The sequence below is a fragment of the Cibotium barometz genome, chromosome 9 (genome assembly GCF_041138505.1).
Source record: "Cibotium barometz isolate CiBa-2024 chromosome 9, ASM4113850v1, whole genome shotgun sequence".
NCBI lineage: Eukaryota > Viridiplantae > Streptophyta > Polypodiopsida > Cyatheales > Cibotiaceae > Cibotium > Cibotium barometz.
Genome location: NC_141054.1, coordinates 9035018 through 9049628, shown reverse-complemented (window position 1 = coordinate 9049628; position 14611 = coordinate 9035018). Strand labels below are relative to the sequence as shown.

The following is a 14611-nucleotide window of genomic DNA, read 5'->3' as shown; positions in this document are numbered from 1 at the left end:
GTGAGTATTTTATTAAAATACTCAGTCGTGGGCTGTCCTGAAGCCAGCCGACTGCATGAAGGGAGGGGTATAAAAGCCCAGCCAAGATCTCATTCATCTCATCTCATAATTCACCAAGAGCTCCAAGCAACCAAGGGCCAGGACAGCCAAGAACATTGCTAAAGCAAAGGGGTGAAGGACTGAAGGTCAAGGGCAGGTTTTCCAGCCAAGAAAAGGTCAAGTACTTTGTATTTGTTTCAGATTTACATCATTCTAATAAAGCAAATACACCATCCGTGGTGGGGGCCCTACAGAGGGTAATTGGGACCCAATACTGTGTCCTTCTCCATCTCCCCCTTCTCTCTCTATTTTCTGCACATCGTCTTTCAGGTTGTGCGTTAATTCCGTCGCGAAAAGAGTGCTGTTTTCTGAGCTTTGAAGTACCGATCCTTCTCCGAAGCTTCCGCATATTACAGTTTCATGCTCGCACGAAACACATTTGAGATTCACTATCATTTTGTTCGGGAGAGACTCCAGGCAGGAGATATCAGTCTGATATACTGTCCTACAGATCAAAGTGTGGCAGACATCTTCACCAAGGCATTACCACGTCCGAAATTTGAAGCATTCCGCAATGCTTTGAATTTGTTTCCTTTTGGTGGATGATGTACAGTGATCACATATCACTCCAGGGGGGTTTGTTGTCTGTTGGGTTTTATGCTGTGTATGCACCCAGAGGAGTGCTAGTGATCATCAGTAGATTACTGGGGCACTTTTTACTTCAGTTAGTGGAGGTTTTTTCCCCCAGTTTAGTTCAGTTTCACTTATATGCAGTTTATAAGTGTTTTGGTCCACCCGGCACATTTATGGCCGGACATGTGAACACTTATCTTTTAGGGTCACTATCATGTGGCTATTGTACTTCACTTTTTGATCATTGAAGCATACTGAAGTCGTGTTCACTCTTCTCTTGGTTTCCACGCTTGCTTGAACATGTGTAAACCCTAACCCTAACCCTTGAGTGCCTTCAGGTACAGCAAGTACAAAAGCTGGTACAGCAAGTACAGTGGCTGGTACAGCAGGTACAGTGGCTGGTACAGTCGGTATGGTGGGCGGTACAGCAAGTACAACAAGTACAGAAGCTGGTACAGCAAGTACAATGGTTGGTACAACAGGTACAGTGGCTGGTACAGCAGGTACAGCAAGTACAAATGCTGGTACAACACATACAATGGCTAGAAATCATAATAAATGATTGAATACCCTTGCCTTCAGTATTTCTTCGCGATGGAAGCCTCCAAAACAGCCGGTATTCTTCATGGGCAGCCTTCAAGAGAGAGCGAAAGAGAGTAGCCATCATTAGGGCAGCCTGTAACGGTGGTAGAGGCTAGTGTGCAGCAAGAGAGCCTCTATTAATGAAGAGAGAGGGCTCCAATTTATAGATTTGGGCCTCCCATGAGCTAAAATGGCAAGAGAAGGCTACAATGACAAGTGGAGAGCCACACAATAGCTGAAGTGACAAGTGTGAGGCCACTTGTCTCACTTTGATCCACTTTCTAACAAGTGTCAGGCCACTTGTCTCACTTTGGTCCACCTCCTTGCCACATGTCCCAATCTAAGAGATGGGTCCTTCCATAAACTTTATCTCTAAAAATATCCCAACTGGTAGACATTCTGTCATAGGCACTTTGCCAACTCTTGGTATCTGCTCAATTCCAGATGTAATGACGCGAACAGAATTTCCATCGGAGTCGGGCCAAAAATAGCAACTCTCCTAAATTTTAGGAGTGTGGTCCTTTGTATTCTAGGATAATCCCCCATTCCCAAAGCTTGTACTTTCCAAATATTTAAACATCCTGGAGTCCACCAAACCCCTTTCAGACTGGGAAATGTCCAGGCTGGTGACACAGTTGCTGGCCATTACCATTGTAGAGCTTTACTGATGTTATAAAAGATGATCTTGTCCAACTCTCTCATTCTCCTTTGCACTCTCATATGTTTACTGTTTATGCTTCCACCTGTGCTATCTCCTTCAGGAGAACTATTCCCCCTATTTTTAATTTGATGCCCTCCTTATACAAGTGGTGGGTTTCCCAGCATATTAGCTTCTGGAGGCATCAACACAAGGTAGATAGGGTAAGGTTCACCTGGATTTCTTCTAGGTTGCAAACAGTTGTACATATCATGGCCACATTCATTGCAATTCCAACACGCCAACTCTTGTTGTTGTTTCCTAGGCGCCCTGCCACCTTATGAGATCTTCTCAGCCTTTACACCCACTGCACATGGATCACACCTTTGGAGCTCCCACCAAGAGTATTACATATGTCGTTGCCCAGTATACTATGAGATCCGCAAAACGTTTCACTATTTGTTGCATGAGGAATTTGGCCCACTTTCCGAGATCATTGACATCCCGGACCAACGCTTCCTAGGGATCTTCCTGCTTGAGCTCCACAGACAAAGGACACTTTCTTAAGAGAGCTTCGGTCCAAGCCACCCCAACCCCTTCCTCACCATCCAACCATGACGAGCTTCTTCAAGACCCACGAGGAGGAGGAGCACACTGATACAGTGGATCTCGTGGACCCACATCTTAGCGCCCAGGAGGAGTTACCTTGGACCGGGCCTCCACATTCCAGCGCGCCGATGGTCGGCCCCCCCGGACAAGATCCCCTCATCAGCTACTACAGATTTAGAGCATGCTCCATCGCCATCGAGCTACCTTTCCACGTGACATAGCTGAGGGAGACCTCTTGGCCATACTCACTAGCCACATGCTTGGTATTTTGGAGCATAGTTGTTATGAGGCGCGCCTCTAACAGTTCGAGGCGTACGACTGCCCAATCGAGGCGTCCACCAAAAAAAAAAATTTGTGTTGGTTTGAGTCTTTAGACGGGGGCTTTAAGGGCCCAAGGCAGCCCCTCTCACACACTCTCTCTCCCTCTCTCATACATTCTCTCGCTCCCTCCCTTAAGCCTTTCTCAAGACCCAAAGTTCAAACTTCAAACTTCAAACACACTAGGATGATGATGTTTTTTATACCCACTGTTAGAGCTATCTCTATACTCCAGTTCATTTCAGTTCATTTCATTTTACTTTGTACCCTTGAATCTTGATGATGTATCCAGATGATGAGGATGGACTATTTTGGTCTCATAGGTCATTTTGGCCTTTTGCAGACATTTAATACAGCTTTCTTTCTTTCACACACACTCTCTCCCCCTCTCTCATACACACCCTCTCTCTCTCTCCCTCAAGGCTAATACACACACACTCCAGTCTCTCTCTCTCTCTCTCTCTCTCTCTCTCTCTCTCTCTCTCTCTCTATATATATATATATATATATATATATATATATATATATATAAAATAGACGCCTCTAATGTCTCTAAAAAATAGGAGTCTCCTCGTACCAAACGCCTCTGACGCCTCTAACAACCATGTTTTGGAGAGTGGTATACCATTTATTGGGGGCTGATGCTCCTCTCATGTTTCATGTTCCTTGTATTCCATGGTAAAATTTTCATGCCCAGTTTGTATCACTCCAGTGAGATAGTTCTGATTTGTTCTATTTTATTCTCCGTTCCATGATGATGAGATATGCCATGGACATTATTGTATTACTTTGGTCTCATACGCCCATTTGGTCTTTAGTAGACTCTCTCTCTCTCTCTCTCTCTCTCTCACACACACACACATAGCTTACCTCATCAAGATCTTCAAATGTTTCCTCGCCTATCTTTAAGCTTTTCCCGAGGCTCAACAAACTTGTGAAGTCTTTACTGTCTTTTCCACCTTCCAAAATATCTATGTGTGTATACACGCCATCATAAAACTTGAGGGTTATGGACAAGTGTGTCGGTCCTTTGCTGCTGGGGCGTATGATTATTTCCCCCATGTCCTTTTCGGCTAATCCCTGCAAAGCCAAATACCAATAGGAAACATTAACACATTAAATGGCAAATGATTGTTTCAAAAGCTTTAGGCACTCAAGCTATGATATACCTCTATGGCATCTGCCATTGATACATTTTGAAACTGAGGGTGCACGATCATGCGAGGCTTGAAGGACTTCCTCTTCTCATCGTCCTTCGCTTTCCTTGCTTTCTCTTGCTCATTGTGTGAGTTCAAGGCTTCTCGGGACAAATAGGGCTCCTTCATCCGGACCTTCTCCCAGTCATCACTCCGCATGGCACTGCCCTTACAAGTAAGATCTACTGAGTAATAACGAAACTGTTTTAATTTGTCATCATTGTGCTCCATCCTTTTGTTTATGTGTTTGATACGGCAGGTAATCATACTCCCAGCTGAGACCTTTTCTTGGTGATCAACATCAGTCTCATCAGAGAAATCATCCTTGTGTATAAAACCATGCAGGCCATTGCCCATATCACATTTGATTCCTCTTGGTATAACTTCCTTCACTCTCACAGTTACAAGCCTCCCTACACCCATGGTCTCATCATTCTCCCCAGTCATTAGAGTGAAGATCTCATCCTCGCTCGGCGAATGGTATGCATAACGCCACTCTCTGTACCCATGCAAAAGCTCCATCTGTATGTCCTTCAATGTCTCCAGCTTTGAAACTCCATCTCTTTCCTGTACCATCTTTGAATACTCCTCAACATCCAAGTTTCTAATAAGGAGGGGGTTCTCCTTCAGATGCTCTAGAGCCATTTCGATGAGCTCTTCATCTACATCTTCATTTTTCTGCTTCTGGCTTTCAATATACACTGTCTCTGCCATCTTCTTTGCAAGCTCATACGACTCCGGATGGATACGTGTGTCATCCAACGGATCCATTATCTGATTCCCAGAGGCGGCTTGCCCACTGCTGCGAATGCGAAGAAACCCACAAGCATTGATGAACACAGTTCTCTTCATGAGGCGAAGCGATGTAAGCATCTCTTTTCTTGTGGATATCCTTCCCACCCCCTGTATAGAACGCTGTATTGCTGATGCTTTCCGTGCCCCAAGGCCAGAGACGAACTGTAATGGTGCAAAGAGCCATTCATGGACTGCAGCCATATTGATGTCAACTCCCACCTGGTTTGTAATGGTGACCATCACCTGCTCTATTACATCATATCTCTCATCATCTGTGAGAAAACTCTGCAATTCATGAAGAGTACATGATAAAATCTCTCTATTTGGACCACACAAAGAGGCCACCATGGCAAGAGGATTTTGAAGGTACCGCCCCAGGTAGACGGCTCGTCTTACAATGCCTAAAAAAGGAGGTCAACAGCATCCTAGTCAGAAGCACAAACCATCAACTTATCCACCCACATAAAAAGATAGACATGATGATACCTGGCTGGCCTGGAAGTTGTTCCTTGGAAACACTTGAAGCTTCATAGATGCGTGCCAAAGACTCATCCACAAAGTCCTTATTTATGTTCTCCAGTCCTTCCCCCAAATCTTGAGGATGCACTTCTGTGATCTTGAAAATGACCTGCAGAAAAATGTGGATTTCAGTACAGAAGAATGCCCTGCCTGTCAGTAGGGTCCCCGAAGTACAGGCAATCTTGCCCATTAAGGCACCCAAGGAAATGCTCTTACCAAGCATTAATAGCACCTTGAGTAAGAGACTGAAAATTTCAAAAAAGTAGAAGGGAAAGGTGAGCAAGGGATTAGAGACCAACCGAAGTAATTTCTCTTCTGACATTCATAGATCTTTGGCCCACAGCACCCACAACCACTATTTGTGGTTGGTATTCTATCATGAACTTTGCAAGGCGCTGCGTGTCATTATGTTTTCTTGGATCCTGTTCAGAGCTGCTAACTTCAGAGACCAAATGTGGTGTATAGAGAGTATTGACAACCTCCCCAGCAGGGTCTAGCATCACAAAAGTAGTGGGGGGCTTCAGAGAGTCACTGTAACAGCAAGCCAGCACCCGGGGTGCTTCATCATCATCAGCACGTTCATCATGCTCAACTTGATACTTCCCTGGCGCAGTAGCAACTTTCTTCCATAGGGCAGTCCCGCACTCCCTTCCGACCCACTGCTTAGCTCGTATAGTCAACTGCATCCTTGCCTCTTTCTCAAGTAAGGGTAGAAGCATGCCTATGACTGCATCTTTGATAATCTGCCTACGTTGCTCGTTCCATAGCTGCACAGTTCGGCTCACGCCATCACTTAGGTAAAGCGTCTCAAACTCCTGCATGAGCACATTGCTCACTACATCCTTTGGTAAACCCACTGTCACCTCTATGAGCTTCTCCTCTTCAGCTTTTTGTATAATCAGCCATTGCCCATCCTTGAAACCATTAATCGGTTTATCAGAGATCCACTTCACCACAGCATAGTCGTGATACGGGTCAATGACAGTGTTCCCTTCTTTTGTCGGCCTGGTATTCACCACTGCTTTCTCCGAGAACATGTTCCGAACATATTCCCTGACAGCAGGCTCAGTGCTAATCTCAACTGCGGCCTGCACACACACAAGCAATAGCATCATGTTATGACATTAAATTTAAGATCTTAATATATGTAATCTTGTATCTAAGATCACAAACCATGTGCCGTCCTCCTCGCAGTACCGACTGAGCATCAGAAATCTCGCCCTCACTATGCTCCAACGCTATGTCTTCTGGCGTGGACGAGGAGTCCTCAACTTCATGCCTCTGAAAAGCGTCCAAGGCAACAAACCGGATTACCTAAAGATGTTCTCATCAACACAAAGCCACCGGGTATTGAGAGAGAAGGTCAAGTGCACCTTGTACATAGCTTGTAGGTTTTCACCGAATTGCTCTGGTGTAAGGCCAAATTGTCTTGCTATGACACTAAGTCCGGCCTTACGAAAAATGCTGTACAACGATCTCCGTTTTGGCCGCTTAAATTGGCCTTGATCAACCTCCACCTCATCAGGAGGGAAGTGAAGACTGTATTTAGCATCCACATCATCCACAGCCACCTGAGATCGAGCTTCCTGTAGGGCAGTCAGCAGCCTCTTCAACAAATCCAAATTTGCTGCATCCTTTTGCTCTTCAATCCGGGCACGCTTCTCATATGCTTCTCCAAGCACATCTTTTCTGCGTTGTAGCAACCACCATTTCTTGTCCATTGCGAAGATCTGCCATAGAAGCTTCACAAACCATGCCCCACAATGGAAGTCAGCCATGAAATTCCTTCAAAAAATATGACCTACTGCACAGAAAAAAGATCCAACCTTGAAGTCCCTCAGCTTTGATGCTTCCTCATCCTTTTTAGACTCTTTGGTAGGTAGTGGATCCCCTACAAGATGAAGGCATCCTTCTTTGCGATACATTCCAATAAAAGGAATCTACAATAGACAAAATTGTGCTGATATAAGTAATCATCTGCATCACGCCAGACATACATAGCACGCGACATTCACGACAACACGCTAACCTATATAGGTGCCCACCTCTAGCTTGTGGTCATGAAGCTGAGTCAAAACGAACACAATTTGTCGAACTACCTCAGACTTCTCCATTCCGTTAAGCAACTCAAATTCCTTTGGCATTCTCTTGAACGGGTACCCAAAACCTTGATCGTAGATCCATTCTGCTTCCTCAACTTTTGGCTCTTTTACAGGTATTGTACCGGTTAGGTCTTCAAGAAGCTATTAAAAAAAGGGGGGGACACATCTCAATATCAAATAAAACTGGGGGTAAAAAGATCCCCTTTTCCCCACCCAATTGTGTCAAGTACTTGTAAGAAGGTACTCACTTGCAACCTTTCCGGCACGTCCGTTTCTCTGATGTGATTATCCTTTTCTGTCATGTATTTCTCCTCCAACACACTCGGTTCAAACTCTTCCTCGAGTTTTTTCTTGGAAGACCTGCCCATGTGATACCCTTCCCTATCCTCATCTAGACCCTCCTCATCGAGTTGGTCAGCATTTAAACCAAATTTACGCCGATCCAACAACTCTGTGACATCACCAAAAATCTCTTGCGCTTCCTGTAGGGCCATTGAAGATATCCCTGCCGCCTGTCGTGGGCCTCTTCTCCGAGTCTTCCCTCGCCTGCCATTTCAACACAGAGAGACCAAACATTAAATATTCAATCAGAGCCATCCAAATGTTAAAATCGTGACCCTGAATGTGCCAAAATCTCCACCCTCCAAGTGTTTTTAATCCTAGCACTCCTAATCCTGATTCCCATGTACCAAAATATGTGATGATGAACAATGTTACCATTCCCTTTTTCTGTAAAAATGGTATCAGTAACTTCGCCTTGGAAGCTTACCTGACAGGCTGGCCATTCTCATCAACCTCTTCCTCATCGACAATAAAATCTGCCATCTCATCTTCTTCCCCAATATCTTCTTCCTCTTCTTCTGCTTCCTCCTCCTCCCCAATATCTTCAGGAGGCGCCCCTATTTTTTACACAGATTTTTCCAAAAACAAAGAAAAATTCCTCGATTAGTTTAAATAAGATGAAAGATCAAAGAAAAGTTCCTCCATTAGTTTAAATAAGATGAGAGATCAGCCAGTAATCTCCTCAGTTGGTTTCCTTGAGGTGAGAATCCAAACTGTTACATTTCTTTTGTACTGATTCTATCAGATGACACCTTGTGAATATTCTTGTGACAAAAGGTGCATAGAGTAAAGAGATATTAAAGCTTTTGAAAGATATATTTTTTACTTACAAAAAAAGTTGTGGAAAGCATTGCTATTTTCGACAGTAAGGGTAGGGCTCAAGTCAAGTAACCTAAATTTCATTAACTAAGTTAATCAATTGATTAATTAGCATAATATTAATCAGTAAATTAGTCAATTAATTCATTAACATAGATGAATTCAAGAACTCATGAAAAGAGAGGAAGGGGATAGAAAAAGGAAGGCGAGAGAGAGAGAGAGAGAGAGAAGAATATATATACAAATAATACCTCACTTAAGTTGCAAAAGGCGAGCCAAAATATTGAAAAAAAGAGAGAGAACGGAGGGCAGGGGGCCGCAAAAGGAGGAGGGGAGGGGGGGGGGGGAGGGGTGAGAGGCACAGGGGGCAATACCTTCGTCATCTCCAAACAAAGTACGTTTGAGCTCTTCCTCAGCAGTGCGACCATGCCTGCTGCCTTCTTCCATATCCTCGTCATCCGAAAACCCTGTTTGCACACCTCTCCCACCCTCACTTGCAACTCTACCTGCCTTCTTCAAGCGCTTGAACTTGGTTTTGCTACTCTGCTGCCAAGAAAATTTCAAGAACTTTCATGCTTCATTCTTTAGACTTATCACTTGAAAACACATTGAGACAACTTACTAATCAAAGAGCTTACAGATTTAGGGCGATGGAAACCAGTGACATTTGCTTCTTGCAGCAGCTCATAGTCATCTTCATCGAGCTCATAATTTTCTTCTGCATCTCTGTCAAGGTGAACACGTAATGGTTGCAAGCATTCTCCATGCATCACATAACCAACACTACCCGTACACCATGACCATAGCAGGATAAACACAAGAGAACGAGACATTTTTTTATGACGTGATTTATGAGCCCTTTCAATATCTCATGATGACATGAGATACCCCCCTTTGACCTATCAAGAGGTCATTTGTAGCAAGATAAACTTTCACCCAGACTAGAAGTGCATGCCTCCATACATCACCATAAGCATAGTCTGTTGAGTAGACGTGATGCCAAAGACCTCATATGCGACTTTGCCCCCTCGGAATCCTCACTATGTGACTTGTTATGAGGAATTAAATATAAAAGTAGGCATGTCCTAAATGCAAAAATCACCCCACATCGTCCCAATAATTTATAGAATCGAGAATTATAAGCCTAATCTTGGCTCAAATAAAGGAGAACACAAGAGTGCTTTGGTGCCAAGAAGTGCTCTTCTTTGCAAACCTGCCTATCCAACGGGTCAATTTCAGCAAGAGGAGGTCTGTAGCCAAGCCAAAGACCTTTTGGAGCTAGAACTCGTATGTCCAAGCAACTCTTCTTTTGGCTCCCAAGTCCCTAGTCTGAGATCATTCTCAAAGTATGTATCTTGTTATGAGGAATTAAATATAAAAGTAGGCATGTCCTAAATGCAAAAATCACACTACATCGTCCCAACAATTTATAGAATCATATATACCTAGATGAATCCAGGAACATGCCCAAATTCACCATATAAGAAAGTGCAATTTATAACCTCATGGTAGTCATCCACAAGAAAATAAACCATCAGGAAGAGCGTAAGAGTACTTTGGTGCCAAGGAGGGCTCCTCTTTGCAATCCTACCTATCCAATAGGTCAATTTCAACAAGAGGAGGTCTGTAGTCAAGCCAAAGACCTTTTGGAGCTCTCAAAGTGCTGCAAAGTAATGTTCCCATTTGGGTCACCTTACATACTCAATTGCATGATATGGTCCCAAATGGCTCCCAAGGTTAGACTACTGACGTGTCTTCAATGTTCAGAGTCGTCGATAAATCATTTTACGTATCAGAACACTCTTACATGTTGGGTACCCAACATCCTTATATTGTCATGTGTCCACTCCCCAAACCACCAATCTCAAATGTTGGGTACCCAAATACCCATACTATCGCAGGTGATCTTAAGAATACTCACACATTCTGGATACCCAAACGCTCTACTACCCGTATACTTAGTTTCTACATTACTCTTAACAGTTTTCTAGTATGCTGGGTATGTTTCCATACATTCTAATAAAATGAGGGCCCACAAAAGTACCTTTTTTTCCTCTTCTTCTTCTTCGCTTTGGCTTCCTCGTCACTGCTTGCACGAGCTTCCTCCTCTTCCTCCTCCTCCTCCACATCATCAACTATAAAGTCGTCTTTTTCATACTCATCCTGACCCTCCTCTTCTGCAGGACATCCCAAAAAAAAAGGGCAGGCCAAAAAGCAGCATGAGAAAGCAACTATACAACAATCAAGAGAAGAAAAAGCAGACCCGAAAGGCATCAAGAAAGGATCAAGATGAAAAATAACCCCCAAAAAAAGCAGCAGGCAGCAAAAAATAGTCCACCAAAAAAGGTTCAGCAGGGCAAACTCCAAGAATATCAAACCAATGGCCAATCAAAAGCCCAAAAAAAAAAGAGCAGACAATCCGGGGCCAGAAAGTAGCAGAGAAAAGAAGCCAAAACTAAAGCAGAAAAAAGAAGAACTCGGAGTTTACCTTCTTCGTCCTCCTCATTGTCATCGTCATCGGCAGCCGCCTCATTGTCTTCCACGTCTTCCTCTCTTTCTTCGACCTCTTCTGCAGAGCCATAGATAACCCTAATTACGAGACCCTAAAGTGGTATTGAAAATCTTTTTCCCCGCACAGATCCAAGAGAAAAAAAACCCTAGTTTCGCATTGAATGAAACAGCTTGCACTTACCCTCATCGGAGCTTACTGTGCGAGCCCCCATGGCGTCAAAAGCTGTGTGCAGAGTTTGCAGAATAGAAACCCACGAAGGCCAACGAGCCAAAAAAAACACAGAGTGAGGCAACGCCACAAAGAAGGCAAAAGAAAAAAAGAAAAAAAAACCACACAAAATATTACAAAACTCAAAAAGAAGTAATAAGAAGTAATGATAATGACAAACTTTATGAAGTAACGAGCAGTGGGGTAGAGCAATTGGTGAAGCGTGTGTGTGTTTGGGGTAAGGTCTAGTGATCGAGTCTTACTTCGAGCTCTCATCCGTAGTAAGGACACTCTTTGGTACAAATAAAAATCTCGCATTACAGAAAAAAAAACTTTATGAAGCCACAATAACGTTGGTTTTTATTTATTTTAGTTTTTGTTTTTGGGAACAATGATAGTTATATATTTATAAAAAAACTGTCCTTTACAAACAAAACCACTTTCAGCAAATCTCATAACCCTAGTATTTCAAGTCTCTGTTTAGCAACTCACATAATACCAAGTCCCACCTCCACAGCCAAATTTTAATTTGTGGAAACTATTCGATGGCTTCCCCATTCAAACATCAATCTCATCCTCCCACACAAATGAGGGTGGTGTTTAGCAGGTTGTCAACAGACCATCTGAGACATAGAAGGATTATTTGTCGACAAACATGGCTTCAGGAAACCACTTCTCTACAGCCATTCCTTTTCCTATCTCTTCTCCCGCTTCATCGCAGCGTGGATCCCCTGCTCCTGCCGCTCCACAGGTGGTTCCTATTTCCCAATCTTTCCTCTCTAAGTTTCTCTCATCCAGGTCTTGCTCCCACCCCCACCCACATACCATCCTACAATCCTCCCCAAGTCAGTGACTCCATGAAGCTTTCCGCAACCAAGTATCATACTTGGTCTTTTTACACTCAGTTGTTGTTGGAAGGAGCCGGTGTGTGGATGGCTATCTCCACACCTCACTTGGTGGACCCTGCTTTGAGAAGCATATAGGATGCTCGGGCTCATCTTATCATCATCCATTGCATGACTCCATCCATACAGGCACAGTTTGTCTCCTCCCGGAGTAATGCTCATCAGATGTGGACAAAGATCCAGAGGAGGTATGGGAGAGTTTTGATAGTGAAGATTGCCAAATTAGAGTCAGATCTGGAGAAGCTTACCACCATCATTAAGTCGGATAACTTGATTGAGAAGATTGGAGAGTTCTCCCGTATCAAGTTACAACTTAAGGAGTACGGAAGCACCATCAACAATCCCATCCATAAACTTCTTGGTTAGTTACCTGCTTCCTTTGACTCTTTCAGGGATAATATTTATTTCCATGATCCTCTCCCCCCTTTTGAGGAAGTCGTGAGGTATCTCCACGACTTTGCATCTGTAGGCTCCACATTTGTCAAGGCCTATGTTTGCATTGCCATCATAGATTCAAGAGGCACATCATGCTCTTCCTCATTGCTATTTTTTATCTTCTCTACCTTACCTTCCATTGTAGTAAGCTAAAACTTCAACAACATATCCTTCTATATGTGCTTGATCTCCACTTAAAATAGTTTTGAAAAAAAACTCCTTTTGAGAAACAAGAGAAATAATTAGCCTTCCCTTTGTGACAAGATGTATAACTACAATAACTGATGCATATAAGATCCAATCACCACCACACTTTATTAGACAAATCTAAAATATAAGGACCACAAGTGCATGCTTCACGGGAAAGGCAAGTTGGAGTCTACTTTTGTTGCCTTTGACAAGGGTAAGGGCAAAGGCAAAGGTGGAAAAGGGAACTACAACAACAACAAGCAGAAAGTCACCACAAAGTCATCTTTTGGACGGACGACGATTCTAACAATTCTAGCAGCATCAAGGGTTCCAGGATGAAGGATTCTTGTGAGTTTTGTGGCCGACTTGGTCATTCAAAGGCCAAATGTTTTGCCCAACAAGCTGCTTCCCCCGCAAAGCTAACGACATAAGAGAGTACGAAGTCTCATGCTAAGATGGCTTTTCTTGCTGTCTATGATCCCCCTACTCTTTCATCTTCATAGCAGCAGGACGAGTCCATCCTGGTGGTCACACAGGAGACTTCTTATTCAGAAGTCAGTGCCCTATCCGCAAAAGAGGATTATTTATAGAAGTTTCTAACAGAGACCTTATCAGTTCCTCTAATCCCTTTGGCTGACTTCTTATTCAGAAGTCAGTGCCCTATCCGCAAAAGAGGATTATTTACAGAAGTTTCTAACAGAGACCTTATCAGTTCCTCTAATCCCTTTGGATAAGTATCTTCCTTCCCTTGTGTTGTTTCAATGCTGATGCTATTGCAAATTTTCTATCCTCTCTTTCAGAGGAGGATAATGGTTCTTCTATAGAGTAGGTGGATGATTTTGTTGAGATATCCTCACATATTCTGGAGCTTCCTACTTTGTCAGCTTCTCTCCTTGCAGTTGCTTCTCCTTCTTATGTTTCAGAGGAGGCATCTTCCACTATCTTAAAGTCTGTTCCTACTTCGAACCTAGCAAATTCAGCTATCATTGATGATTAGTTTGTTCTAGTGGTTGTTTTATTTCCTTCTTCTTCAGAGGAGTATTCTACTTTGGTCCCGATACTTGTTTGCAGATGCAGAGGAGGTACCACATTTTCAGAGCCATCTATGGTTCCATCTCTTGAGGGCTTCTCTCTCTAGATTGATCCTGGTGTTTCGTTTTCGATATCTTCTCAATCTTCTCGTGGCTTCTTCCGGAGACCTTCTTGTCGGTATTCAGATGTACCATATCTTCACGAGCTTTGTGCCTTTTATGAGGAGGTTGTTCTTTCAAACTCTTTGGAGGATTTTTTGCAGCGTGCCAGAGTTGGTCCACCCATCTGGCGCTAAAGAGGAGGTGTTGGAAATTATTTCATCCCGAGATGGACTTTCCCATGCACATTCATGCTTGTATCTGGCTCCATATGAAGCCCTGCATATGCATCTAGGCACTACATATTTTTTTGCCTATTTTTAGACATTATTTCATTTTTTTTTGCATTGTCAGCCAGTCCTCTAATTTTCTACTGTGGCCGACCAGCTCCTCTCCCACCTATATAAAGGTGGCTATGCTTAGCATCATTCTTATCTCTCTTTTCAGCTTCTGCAGTGATAGGCAGCATCTACGGGACCTCCCTCATGCTGCACCACGTGATGTAGTACCTTTTCTAGTGATATTCAGCAGTGATCTTCTTTTCTCCTTTATGCTTGCTGTCCATATACAGTGTTGTACAGTTCTAGCAACATTTCTTTGTGGGTATCACAGCATAGTACCCATTCTTTTAGCTACTTTATC

General features: G+C 43.4%; 1 protein-coding gene across 2 annotated transcripts in view; it reads right to left on the bottom strand.

Annotated features, from left to right (window-relative positions):
- Positions 1-11470, bottom strand: part of LOC147635236 (transcription elongation factor SPT6-like) — a 35419-nt gene extending 23949 nt beyond the window's left edge. The window contains exons 1-15 of one of the 2 annotated variants that reach the window (XM_086802456.1): positions 11284-11470; positions 11080-11160; positions 10636-10768; positions 9230-9317; positions 8966-9137; positions 8200-8329; positions 7679-7976; positions 7374-7571; positions 7155-7268; positions 6702-7070; positions 6502-6609; positions 5628-6416; positions 5296-5437; positions 3988-5210; positions 3689-3898 (exon numbers count right to left, since the gene is read on the bottom strand). In XM_086802456.1, the coding sequence (XP_086658582.1) occupies positions 3689-3898; positions 3988-5210; positions 5296-5437; positions 5628-6416; positions 6502-6609; positions 6702-7070; positions 7155-7268; positions 7374-7571; positions 7679-7976; positions 8200-8329; positions 8966-9137; positions 9230-9317; positions 10636-10768; positions 11080-11160; positions 11284-11314 (4086 nt within the window). In that variant the 5' untranslated portion in view covers positions 11315-11470. The remainder of the gene's footprint in view (positions 1-3688; positions 3899-3987; positions 5211-5295; positions 5438-5627; positions 6417-6501; positions 6610-6701; positions 7071-7154; positions 7269-7373; positions 7572-7678; positions 7977-8199; positions 8330-8965; positions 9138-9229; positions 9318-10635; positions 10769-11079; positions 11161-11283) is intronic. The other variant, XM_086802457.1, reaches the window with a different exon arrangement.
- Positions 11471-14611: the final 3141 nt, after the last annotated feature.